The sequence below is a fragment of the Natrix helvetica genome, assembly GCF_964273705.1.
Source record: "Natrix helvetica genome assembly, chromosome: 1".
Classification (NCBI taxonomy): domain Eukaryota; kingdom Metazoa; phylum Chordata; class Lepidosauria; order Squamata; family Natricidae; genus Natrix; species Natrix helvetica.
Genome location: NC_138548.1, coordinates 347335905 through 347349166, shown reverse-complemented (window position 1 = coordinate 347349166; position 13262 = coordinate 347335905). Strand labels below are relative to the sequence as shown.

General features: G+C 45.3%; 1 protein-coding gene across 3 annotated transcripts in view; it reads right to left on the bottom strand.

Annotated features, from left to right (window-relative positions):
* Positions 1-3907: 3907 nt before the first annotated feature.
* Positions 3908-13262, bottom strand: part of VWA7 (von Willebrand factor A domain containing 7) — a 49029-nt gene continuing 39674 nt past the window's right edge. For all 3 annotated transcript variants that reach the window (XM_081960907.1, XM_081960908.1, XM_081960909.1), the window contains exons 15-17: positions 13061-13197; positions 12010-12178; positions 3908-10426 (exon numbers count right to left, since the gene is read on the bottom strand). In XM_081960907.1, coding sequence (XP_081817033.1) covers positions 9986-10426; positions 12010-12178; positions 13061-13197 — 747 coding nt within the window. In that variant the 3' untranslated portion in view covers positions 3908-9985. The remainder of the gene's footprint in view (positions 10427-12009; positions 12179-13060; positions 13198-13262) is intronic.

The following is a 13262-nucleotide window of genomic DNA, read 5'->3' as shown; positions in this document are numbered from 1 at the left end:
TCCTAACTCCGACCTACGATTAGCAACGCTAGTTTTATAACTAACAGGAGAGAGTTACAGATAGTCCTCGAATTACGACTACCATTGAGCACAAAATCTTCTTTGCTAAGTGAGATATTGGTTGAGTTTTGGCCCCATTCTACCACCTTTCTTCCCGCAGTTGTTAAGGAAACCGCTGCGGTTGTTAAGTTAGTAGCATGGTTGTTAAGTGAATCTGGCTTTCCCGTTGACTTTGCTTGGCAGAAGGTCGCAAAAGAGGATCATCTGACCCTGTGGGACAATGGGACGGTCATAAATAGGAACCAAAATTTGATCATGTGCTGCAATGGTCGTAAGTGTGAAAACGGTCATAAGGCACTTTTGGTGCCGTTGTAACTTTGAACGGTCACTAAATGAACTGTTGTAAGTCGAGGACTACCTGTATTTTCAAGAAATACATTACAGAGATAGGCTGAGCCTAACACCTGGTTAGCTACGTCCTGCCAGGAGGAGAATAGGAGAATTTATGCTCCAGAGGCCTGTGCTAGAAACCGAGGCAAAACGAAGTGATCTCACATTAACAGCATCTTAGGTGAAGTGAGGGACGCGGTGGCTCAATGGTTAAGATGCTGAGCTTGTGGTTCAGAAAGGTCGGCAGTTCGGCGGTTCGAATCTCTAGCGCTGTGTAACGGAGGGAGCTCCCGTTACTTGTCCCAGCTTCTGCCAACCTAGCAGTTCGAAAGCACGTAAAAATGCAAGTAGAAAAACAGGGACCACCTTTGGTGGGAAGGTAACAGCGTTCCGTGCGCCTTTGGCATTCAGTCATGCCGGCTACGTGACCAGGGAGACGTCTTCGGACAGCGCTGGCTCTTTGGCTTTGAAACGGAGATGAGCACCGCCCCCTAGAGTCGGGAATGACTAGCATATATCTGGGAGGCGAAACTTTACCCTTACCTTTTAGGTGAAGTGGAACACACAATGGATTACTAAATATGTCCCACTGCTCCTTTGGGGGTCTCAAAGTGCTAACAAGTGACTTTTCTGTTGGATTTGACCTCTGATCTCAATGCCAAGGCAGTGAACCACAACTCAGTGGTAGAACTCTCTTAGCATACTAGATCTTTCACTTGTTTTGAAGTGCAATTCGGCCCTCCTTGACTCAGCAAAAAATCTTCCGGACATGTTTGTAGTCCCTACGATCAGTTCCCAGCCTGACCCCATCGACTCTCCTGGTTTTTCTGTAGTTACTTGAGTCGCCTGAAGCATAATGGGTGAGGGTCCCACCAATTGGACGCTTGCCAGTGGCCTTTGGATGCTGTCTAAATACGGCGAGAAAGACTATTTAATTCCGGTAGAGTGAAGGACAATTGAAGGTTTTCTCCCTCATGGGCAGGTGATCAAATCTTAGGGACGCTGAAGAACTAAATAGTTACCAGTGTTTATTTGTGCTGTGCAATTAAAGAAGGACTCTAGCTCCGTGATTGCAAAACCTGTGGCACACAGAGCTCTCTCTGGGGGCATATCAGCCGTCACCCGAGCCCAGCTCCACAGCGCATGTGCCCGCTACCTCCCACTGGCCAGCTGGTCTTCAGCTCTCTGCTGCGCATGGGGCACATGTGGGGGACGCGCACACACATGCAGGGATGCTCGCATTGTATTTTGGGGCCTTGAGCAGCGCCCCCGCGTCCCATTTTGGCTTCTAGGTTGGCCCAAAACGGGGAGGCCTCCACGCACCCATTTTGGGCCTGGAAAGCCTCCTGCACCAACCTGGAAGCCAAAAATGGGAAAGAGTGTGTGTGGAGGAGCTCAGGGGAGGGTTGTGCACATACACGGTGTGTGTGTGTGTGCAATGCATTGTGGGTGCACGCTTTCGGCTCACAGTGACAAAAAGGTTAGCCATCGCTGCTCTAGATTCTTTCTGTGGCAAATCATGGAGAACTCGTGGTGCATGGAGTTAATTGTTGAAAACCGGAGAGCCGCCCGTCAACGATGCTTTTTAAGCTGGGGTTCCTCGCTGTGCAAGGTGACTTGAGACCCTGAAGAGAGGTAATTATTTGACTATTGATTCTACATCCTGCACCACCGGCCCGTCTCACTGTCAGGCCCAACGCACAGAGCGAGTCATTTAAAAATCAATCCTCGGTAAACTTTCTAGTTGATTTCTCCTTCATTAGTTGCTGCCAACTCCCTGCTGGCTTAAATAAAAAAAACCGCACGAGGAAAAAATCGCAAACCGGTTCAGAATACAATATCGTATTACAGGTAGTCCTCGGCTTACGAATTTCTGTTGTTAAGGGCGAGTTTTGCCCCATTTTACGGAACTTGCTTGCCTCAGTGTTTAAGTGAACCACTGCGGTTGTTAAGTGAGTCACACGGTCGTTAAGTGAATCTGGCTCCCCCCATCGATTTTGCTTGTCAAGGAGGTCGCAAAAGGGGATCACGCGATCCCAGGATACTGCAACGATTGTTAAGCGTGAGTCAGTTGCCAAGTGGCTGACCACGGGGATGCCACACAGTCGTAAGTGTGAAAAATGGTCATAAGTCACATTTTTCAGTGCCATTGTAACATTGAATGGTGACTAAATGAACTGTTTTAAGTCGGGGATTACCTGTATTAGTGCTTTCTCCTTTTCCTTCAACCAGGTCCCCTAATTATTGAGCTGTTTTTTCTTTCTTTTTAGAAATAATGTTGTATTTATTCTGAGGTAAACCTCTTGAAATGTGTTGAAACGAAGGTGTCATTAAAACATTAACGAATCTGACTGTCTTTGAACTGGTTCTGAGGGCTGTGTAAGGAACAAAGAGTTGTGACCGAGGCTTCCCAAGAGCATGAAGCAAATTCCTTGTCCCAACAAAAAACCCTTTTATTAATTTACCGTGAATTCTGCTCATTCACATCCAGCACAGTCTTTCAAGGGAGGATTTACAGTCACAGACCTTATCTGGCTTGGAGAGCTGCCAAGTCAATATCTGCAGGAATCTCAGAGAGTCACGAACCAATTAAACGAACGAATTGTCTCCTGCAAACTCCACTCCCCTTTCGCTCCACTTTTATTTCCTATGGGAGGGGACATTCACCGTCCACCGGTGGCCTTACTCCCAAGTCAACCCCTGTTCTTTAGCTGTTCCCTTCGTCTGGCAACTCTGCACATGCGTACACTGGGAACAGGCTCCAGCTGTTCCTCTGCCTCACTGATGTCTGACTCTGAAGGCAGCTGATAACTGGCTTACGGCTCTGGCCCCCTCTCTGCCTCCGACACAGAGCCCTCATCAGAGCCTTCCCCAGACTCCAGGTCTGGCCCACGTTCCTCCCCAACCTCCTCACTGTCTAAATCTGCCGCACAGTTCCGCTGGCCGCTGGTGGGCCACAAAACAATGGGTGATGACAAAGACATGTCTTCTCTCATGCAAACTTCCCTTCTTGTACCATATCCATTATCGGACGTTGGCGATTATGTTAGCAATCCTATTTTTATCAACAGCCACATGAAAAAATGCTGCTGAGTTTTGTCCAAAGCAATCACTTAGATTTTGAAGCCATGCTGTTCTTCTGCCTGGACCTCGTTTCCCTTCAATCTTTCCTTGGAAGATAAAAGTGAAGGAAGCCATATTTTCCAGGTGTTGCTTCACATGTCCAAAATATTCTGTCGCTTTTTTATGATTTTGATGATTTCCCTTGGCTTTCCCAGGTGGCTTATCACCACCTCATTTCTGATTTTGTCAACCCAATTTAAACATAACAGCTGCCTGTAAATCCACATTTCAAATGTTTCTAGTCCCTTCAAGTGGCTTTCTGTCAGAGACCAACTCTCCACGCCGTAGAGCAGGATAGAAAAGATGTAGCATCTTCCCTGTTCACTGGCAGAACAATAAATATGAAATAACCCAATGCTTTGCCTTGAATTGAGATTCACTTTATTGAGCTCAAATTTCCAAAATGCCACTTACATAAATCTCTATTTTCAATACTCGCAAAAGGCGCCTGCCATAGACAGCACAACCAAAACAGAACATCTGGAAATAAAAAAATAATTTGCATACAAATATAAAGAGATTTGTCAGTAGGCAAAATATATATATATAGATCAGATTTATTAGGAAAGGCTTCAAGGAATGGGAATAGATTCGTGCAAACAGGCATCAGATGGAGACTACATAAACACCCAGATTAAGGCTTAAAAAAGTCCAGAATAGGGTCAGGTCTAAGGCTTTCTTTTTTTATTCAGAGCTATTGAAAGAAATTCAGGGCAAACGCTCTCGCCAAATTCTACTTCCAGGGGGATTGCCTGTGGAGAAACAGGCACCGTATTTTTTGGATTATAAGACGCACCGGAGTATAAGATGCACCATGATTTTGAAGAGGTAAATTTAAACAAAAAAGCTTTTGCACTCTGCAGGCCTCCCAAACCCTCTGCACACCTCATTTTTTGCAAAAAAAAAAAAGGGGGGGGGGCGTGCAGAACTTTGGGAGGCTTGTAGAGTGCTCCTGGGGGCTGGGGGGGGATAAAAACTGCCCGGTGTTTGCTCATTTTTGCCCTCCCCAGCCCCCAGGAGCACTTTGCAAGCCTCCCAAACCCTCTGGACGTCCATTTTTGCAAAGGGGGTGGGGTTTTGGGAGGCCAAAAATGCTGTATTCAGTGTATAAGACGCACCCAGGTTTTCACCCTCTTTTTTTGGGGGGGGGAGGTGTGTCTTATACTCCAAAAATATGGTAGTTCTTTATTTACAACTGGTTGTTTAGTGACTTAAAAATTATGATGGACCTACTCTGGGATACTTAGAACCCAGATTTGAAGTTTGTCTGGTCCAGTGCTTGAAATCCTCTTACTTTTGCTACCAGTTTGCAACCAGGAGCACACACACACACACACTGGTTTGCTCGCATGTGGCACTGCTGCGCTTCTGCCCATGGGCAGAACCTTCTGCACATGCACAGAGTGTTAATTATGACATCTGGGCAAGTGGGTGGAGCCTCCCGCTGCCACCACTACCAGCGTGCCCGAACTGAGTCAAACCAGCAAAATACCACCTCTGGTTCTGGTCACATGACTTTGGGCACTTTATAAGTGTTTGCAACATCCATGGGAACACACTTTACGAAAACCGGTGCTTAACTTTCAGTTTTTGCCAAACTATGCTCATCGCGAAGCCTGGGTTTGCTTCACGACTGCTGCAAAAAAAAAGATTGCAAAATCCTTTTTTGCAAACATTTCTGACTCTAATGGATAAGCTCCATTAGGGTCGACTAGCAAGGCGGATCTGTAACCATTAAGGAATCTGACCTGAAAAAGCTTCCTGAATTAAATTAGCAAATGTCTTTTGGCTATTCCAAAGATATCAAAAAGCGAGAGGAATTTTAGTTCAGAGGCAGTTTGGAGCAGCCATGGAAAGGGGGGTGGGGGGAAGTTAGATTGCGAAAGCCTCTGGAGCACAATTATCCAAGTCCAGGTCTAGGAAGAAACTTATGAAAAGCGTTCTAGCACTTAATTCCTAGCACCAGCAACACAGAAGAGGCCTGAGATCCAGAGTCCTGCCCTATGATCTCTTAGCTAAAGAAGAAACGAAGAGACAACTCAATACAATACAATAGTAGAGTTGGAAGGGACCTTGGGGGTCTTCTAGTCCAACCCTCTGCCTAGGCAGGAAACCCTACACCGTTCCAGACAAATGACTATCCACATCTTCTTAAAGACTTCCAGTGTTGGGGCGTTCACAACTTCCGGAGGCAAGCTGTTCCACTGATTAATTGTTCTAACTGTCAGGAAGTTTCTCCTCAGTTCTAAGTTGCTTCTCTCCTTGATTAGTTTCTACCCATTGCTTCTTGTTCTACCCTCAGGTGCCTTGGAGAATAGTTTGACTCCCTCTTCTTTGTGGCAACCCCTGAGATACTGGAACACTGCTATCATGTCTCCCCTAGTCCTTCTTTCTCTTAAGCTAGACATACCCAGTTCTTGCAACCGTTCTTCATATGTTCCTACTGTCCTCCAGTCCCCTCATCCTACTCGTTCTACTGGGTGCTACTTTATCTAATGCAGTGTTTCTCAACCTTGCTGGCTGAGGAATTCTAGGAGTTGGAAGTCCACACATCTTCAAAAACTGCCAAGGTTGAGAAACATTGATTTAATTGATAAAGACTGCTAGCTTCCTTCCCAAAGGACAGTAATGGATTGACTCTCCTCTTAGTCCAGTTCTTTCCCCATTCAGGGGTTTTTTTCCTCCCCCATTTTTGAATTTTGGTGCATTGACCAGGGAATGGGAATGCCTAAGGGGTCCTCCAGCGCTTAGTGGAATGGATGTATATCATGAATGATTTCACTTCTGTGAAATAACGATATCTGGAGATGATAAATTAATGGAGATTCAAAGTGGTCAAGAGACTGGGTGAATTATTAGATGCGACAATTCTGTGACTGGTGGCCCCGTCGTCACCTGGGAGGCTCTTGTGTAAAGAGGAGAACTTCTTAAGAGGCACACAATTCCATCTCTGTTCAGCACAATGGTAAAAAAAAATCAAGCCAAAAGGGTTATTCCTAGATTCTGCCGTGGAGTAATACAAAGAGAGGCCAGCACATCACATGAAAGGACTACCTGTAACCACCAAGGATTTTGGCCTGGAAAAGCAATTAAATTAACGACTCTTTTGGCTACTCCAAAGATAAGAAGGATCAAAAGATGTGTGTGTGCACTGGGTCGTGGTGGTGCAGTGGTTAGAGTGCAGTATTGCAGGCTACCGTGTTTTTCGGAGTATAAAACACACCTTTTTCCCTCAAAAAAGAGGCTGAAAATCTGGGTGCGTCTTATACACTGAAGCATTTTTTGCCTCCCGAAACCCCACCCCCTTCTCCAAAAATGGCCGTTAAGAGCCTGTAGAAGGCTTCCAGAGAGCTCCTGGGGGCTGGGGAAGACAGAAATGAGTGAAAAACAAGCCATTTTTGCTCAATTATGCCCCCCCCGCCAGCCGCCAGGAGTACTCTATAAGCCTCCTAAAGGCTATGTATGCAAATTTTTTCGACAAAAAACAGGCCCCGTTTTTGTGAAAAACCAGCCATTTTGTGCTCATTTTTAGAGACCCCCACCCTCCAGGAGCACTCTGCAAGCTCCCTAAAGTCTATCATGCCTTTGTTTGAGGAAAAACACGGGCCCATTTTCGTGAAAAAGGGGCCATTTTTGGGAGGTTTGCAGAGTGCAAAAACTTTTAAAAATTTTTTTGCCTCTTCAAAACCTTGGTGCATCTTATACGCCAAAAAATACGGTAATTCGGCTGACTGCCAGGGGTTCGATCCTGACTGGCTCAGGGTTGACTCAGCCTTCCATCCTTCTGAGGTCGGTAAAATGAGGACCCGGATTGTTTGGGGGCAACATGTTGGCTCTGTAAACCACTTAGAGTGGGCTGTAAATCACTGTGAAGTGGTAGATATGTCTAAGTGCTATTGCTATATTGCAGCAACAGGCCAAAAAAAAAAAAAACCCAGTCTGTAGCAGAAGCCAAAAAAGCCAACACAATTCTAGGCTGCATTAATAGAGGGACAGAATCAAGATCACGAGAAATATTAGTACCACTTTACAAAGCCTTAGTAAGGCCACACTTGGAATACTGCATCCAGTTCTGGTCACCATATTATTAAAAAGATGTGGAGACTCTAGAAAGAGTGCAGAAAAGAGCAACAAAGATGATTAGAGGGCGGGAAGCTAAAACATATGGAGAACGGTTGCAGGAATTGGGTATGTCTAGTCAAATGAAAAGAAGGACTAGGGGAGACATGACAGTGTTCCAATATTGAGGGGCTCCTAAAAAGACGAGGGTGTCAATCTATTTTTCAAAGCACCAAAAGGCAAGACAGGAAACAATGGATGGAAACTAAACAAGAAGAAAAGCAACCTAGAGCTAAGGCGAAATTTCCTAATGGTGAGAGCAATCAACCAGCTTTGTCTTCAGAAGTTGTGGGTGTTCCATCACAGGAGGCTTTCAAAAAGAGACTGGACAACCACTTGTCTGAAATGGTATATGGCCTCCTTCTTGAGCAGGGGGTTGACTAGAAGACCTCTGAGGTCTCTTCCGACTCTATTATTTTATGTCCCAAAGGTGCCTTTTCAAGAGGCAACTGGACTTTCTGGTTTCTTTGAAGACATTTTGCTCCTCATCCAAGAAGTTTCTTCCGTTCTGAGTGGATGGTACTGAATGGTCAGAGATGATGAAGCTTCTTGGATGAAAAGTGAAACGTCTTCAAAGGAAAGCCAGAAAGCCCAATTGCCTCTTGAAAAAGCACCCTTGGGACAACCTTGACGACTGAGAATCTCCATAGAAATCTATTATTCTATGTTCTTAAAAACAATGCTCTGTTTTTTCACTTCCACAAAGAATATTCTTCTCTAGGTAGAGAAACTGGAAGGTCACCAATAGTAGCACTTAAGTGTTAGCCTTAGCACTTAGACACATATTTTACAATCCAAACCATTCTCTCTCTTCAATATTAAAACATTCTCTTCCTAAAGTATGCTTCGAAGTAGCATTCTAGATACTTTGAATTAATGCTCTCTACACTTCAGAGAATGTTGGTTGCCTATGTAAAAACCCTGGAAATGTTAGTATATACCTATCTGTTCACAGTTTAATCATTACAGTGTCATTGACTTACCTGTAAGCATTTCTATATCAAAAGCACAATCACTATGGAGTAAAACTGAGATGAATCTGCATTTAGGCATGGCGTGTACCACAAGGAATTATCCACCCACTTTCCAGAACATGCTGTGGTGGTTGAACTACCTTCTAATGAGCCTCGGTGGCGCAGTGGTTAGAATGCAGTACTGCAGGCTACGTCTGCTGACTGCCAGCTGACTGCAGTTCGGCAGTTCAAATCTCACCAGGCTTCAAAGTTGACTCAGCCTTCCATCCTTCCGAGGTGGGTAAAATGAGGACCCAAAATTGTTGGGGGCAATATGCTGCCTCTGTAAAACCGCTTAGAGAGGGCTGTAAAGCACTGTGAAGCGGTATATAAGTGCAATTGCAACTGCTATTCTACGAGCCTTCATTTCAAATTTCCCCAAATTTTCCCTTGTGCCTTTCAGTTATGTTCCCTTCATGCTCAGGGGAAATGTTGGATTTCCAACACATCTCAAAGAGACCAGGTTGGGGAAGGCTGTTTTAGCAGAAGCGGCTCCAAAACAAAATTAATCCCATTTCTAGGGAGTTAAGAGCCAAGAGGAGGAACAGGCAGCATGTTCCTATGATCAGAAAGGAGTAAATATCTACACCTGAAGACCAGAGACATTCGGAGAAGCTGAAAGAATTGCAGCAGACTCCATGCACGGGTGGCAGAGACACCTGGGATGGAATGATGCCAGGAGATGGGGTCAGCACGCTTAGCCTGTAGGACTAGCAACCCCAAAACTAGTACTGCCCATCAAAGCACGTGGTTACTAGCAGCAAGACTGTGGTTTCAGGCCCCACATAGGCCTGTGGGCAATCCCTCTTAGGGCTAAAGCCCATCGTCTGCATACAGATACTATCCTACCATGTCCAGTTAAAAAAATGTTTTTTTCAAGGAGCCCATCTCACACTAGAGAGCAAGCTCATAGTTAGAAAACACCATCAGATAGATGAACAGTCCTGGCTACCCAGTCAAAAGCCACAAGTTTATGTTAATGGATGCTTTGCCCCATTAAAGAAAAAAAATTATTGTTCTCTCTCTGACTCAGCTCTTCCAATCAGGTAGGAGAATTTTAGTGACTTTCCCTTCCTACTGACCAGCCTTCCAATGTGACATCCTACAATGGTCCTTTGAGAACGAACTGAGTTCCTTCCTTCCTTCCTTCCTTCCTTCCTTCCTTCCTTCCTTCCTTCCTTCCTTTCCTTCCTTCCTTCCTTCCTCATCCAATGTAAGATTTTACTCTTCTGCTCAGCCCACCCTCTCTTTTTAACTTCACTCTCCAGTAAGGTAAAATGCCACCATTTGCCAGCAGAGGGCATCCAGAACAACGAGAACTACTCCCATAAGTGGCCGCCTTATGGTCCTAACCACACAATGATCAACAAGATTGTTGAGATCCACCACCAGATGGCGGCAGAAGGAGCAACAGCCCTATCTTCAGCACCAGCAGCGTCTGCCACCATCCTAAAATCATCTGGTGGTGTGGTTACGGTCTTGCCAGGAAGGACAGGAGGCATTACTTCAACTTGGCATCGGTATTTCTCCCCAAGAAGGTTGGTGACCACCAATTCCGCCTGCTCTGAGCAGCAATCGGAGGTGTAAGTGACCACTTCCACCAGCCCAGAGGCTTGGTGAGGGAGCACCAGACCATTTTCCATCTGCACGGAGTGAATACCAGCTTTGTCCCAGATCTGCAAGGTGGCTGTCCATCTTTGGCTGTGGCAAGGGGACTGTGGTGGACCACAGGAATTCTCTGAAGATGTAACATTGCATACTGGGGATGAGATGGTCTCCACCTATGATTAAAGAACAAAAGGGACAAGTTGCAATAGATCAGGGGTGTCAAACCCAAGGCCCACGGGATGCTTAGATCTGGTCTGTGGGGCCACCCAGGGTACCTACGAGACCACCTACTGCCACCAGTAGCCTCCCACCGTCCAGTACGATCCCACAGAGTTGGCCTCCTCAGGGTGCCGTCGGCCAGACAGTATCGGCTGGTGACCCCCCAGGGGGAGAGCCTTCTCTGTGGGAGCGCCTTCCCTCTGGAATGAGCTGCCCCCGGAGCTTCGCATAATCCCTGACCTCCCTTTTAAATGCATTGTCTTTTAAATTCGGTTTGTTTTTTGGGATATGGATTTTAAAAAATTTTTTAACTTTTGAGATGTATGTTTTTTAATGTTGTACGCCGCCCTGAGTCCTTTTGGAGAAGGGCGGCATATAAATCCAAACAAACAAACAAACAAACCCTGGGAATAGCAAAGGCTGTCGTGGCTCAAAGGGGGGGGGCAGCTCCATTTTCGCTGGCAGAGATCTAGCAAAGCAAACTAAAAACAAAAGAAGAAATGTTTCCCCTTTTGCATTTGAGCAGAAGGGACAGGAAAGGAGAAAGGGAAAGAGGAAAGAAAAAGAAGAAAAGATGGGAAGAGAGCAGGGACAGAAAAATAAGGAAAGAGGGAAAGGAAGAAGAAATTAGAATGAAGAGGGAAGGAAAAAGAAGAAAAGGATGGATGGAACGGAAGGAGGGAGGGAGGGAGGGAGATTATAATGAGAGTGAGGGAGGGTCTAAAGAAAACACAGCCTTAGCACTTGTCTACCACAGATGCCAACATGAGTGATGCTGAACTGGCCATGTCCCCTGGCCACACTCATCCCAGCCCCCCAAGGTTAAACACAATCCTGATACGGCCTTCAATGAAATCGAGTTTGACACCCCTGCGACTGGCAAGTGTTCATGAACAGTCAAATGATTTAAGTATTGTAGTCTTAAGTAATACACCTGGGAAAAGCAGATGCAGGTTTATTGCATCATTCGAAGCCAGGTGCCCATATGATAAAAAAAAAATATTGCTAGTTTACAGCATTGCTTAAGAATGCATGCAGCCCAGCCGGGTATCCTATGAATTCTCCTAGGCTCCAAATCCTAGATGTTTATAAAAAGTGAGCAGATGTTCATCAACCTTTCCCACTGTGTTGCCCTCCAGAGATGGTGGGTTCTAGTTCCAGAAGAATCCCTTGTGTATTTAATTCAAGACGTCAAGAAGGATCCACTCGCTTAGAGTGGGACCCACGCATTAATTCATTTAGTAGCTGCGCGTGTCAAGAAACACCCAAACCGCACAGATAAAACATGTCCTAACAAGATGGATATTCTCCATCTCTTTCCTGATGTTGCCAAAGGCAACAGATTCTGAGAACAGGCAAACATCTCACTGTCCTTAAGGACAGAGTTAAACTTCTGGAGCAGACTCTACTAATCTTCACTGCTCAAGGCAGAGTACTGCATGAGAAGGCTCTCCTATCTAATCCCATAAAATTGTTTTCGGTGGAAATGAAGGACCTCTCTCAAACCATCCAAGTAGCCCTCGTCTTCATGACTCACCGGAGGTTGAGGCATCACCAGAAGATTGATATGGGCAAAATCAGGATCTGCAGAGGAGTTGAGAGAGTTGGCCTGCAAGGTTATTGCAATCAGTGACCCAGGTAGAGCAGAATCAGGAATATTCAGGAATATCTGCCCTGTCCCTGTTTGGTTGAAGCCTAATTGCAGTCTGCAAGAAAGAGAAGTTGAAAATGACAACCTTGTTGGACAGTCTAGCTTACATTAGAAACAGAGGGGGCAGGGAGGGGGCTTGATTGGACCTAATGCTGGCTGCCGCCACAGACCATCTAAAACATTCCCCCAAACCTTCTGTATCTACAAATGATTGAATCTGGAGACACCTGCCTAAAATGCAATAGTAGTAACTCTGAGAGGAATCTTGGAGTCCTAGTGGACAACCATTTAAATATGAGCCAGCAGTGTGCAGCAGCTGCCAAAAAAGTCAACACAGTTCTAGGCTGCATCAACAGAGGGATAGAATCAAGATCACGTGAAGTGTTAATACCACTTTATAATGCTTTGGTAAGGCCACACTTGGAATACAGCATTCAGTTTTGGTCACCACATTGTAGAAAAGATGTGGAGACTCTAGAAAGAGTGCAGAGAAGAGCAACAAAGATGATTAGGGGACTGGAGACAAAAACATATGAAGAACGGTTGCAGGAACTGTGTTATGTTTAGTTTAATGAAAAGAAGGACTAGGGGAGACATGATAGCAGTGTTCCAATACTTAAGGGGCTGCCACAAAGAAGAGGGAGTCAAGCTATTCTCTTCATAATAGAAGACTGCTATCATGTCTCCCCTAATCCTTCTTTTCATTAAACTAGACCCAATTCCAGCAACCGCTCTTCATATGTATTATTAGTTCTACCAACAAAATGCAGAGAGAGAGTTTTGCAGATTGTTCTATTCCAATTTTTGTCTGCAGAGTAATTTTGAAATGTAAGCGGTTTTGACTCCAGGCACGCAAGCAGGAAATACTGCATATCAAGCCTCAACATAAGCAAAATACCTTCTAATGTTGCTTAGCATGAACACTTAGAAAAATTACCTGGCATTAGAGATGTCAGCTGGAATCCGGGGAAGGCTGATCACTTTTAGTCCATAATATTTAGGTGCACCTGGGTTTGTGACCTTCCAGGAGATGGAAACACGTCTTCCTGGGAACACGGGAGTCTCTCTGCTCAGCTGGAACAAGTCAGGGATTAAGTTACAGAACTAAGTTAGAGAGAGACTGTAGTCATGTAAACACG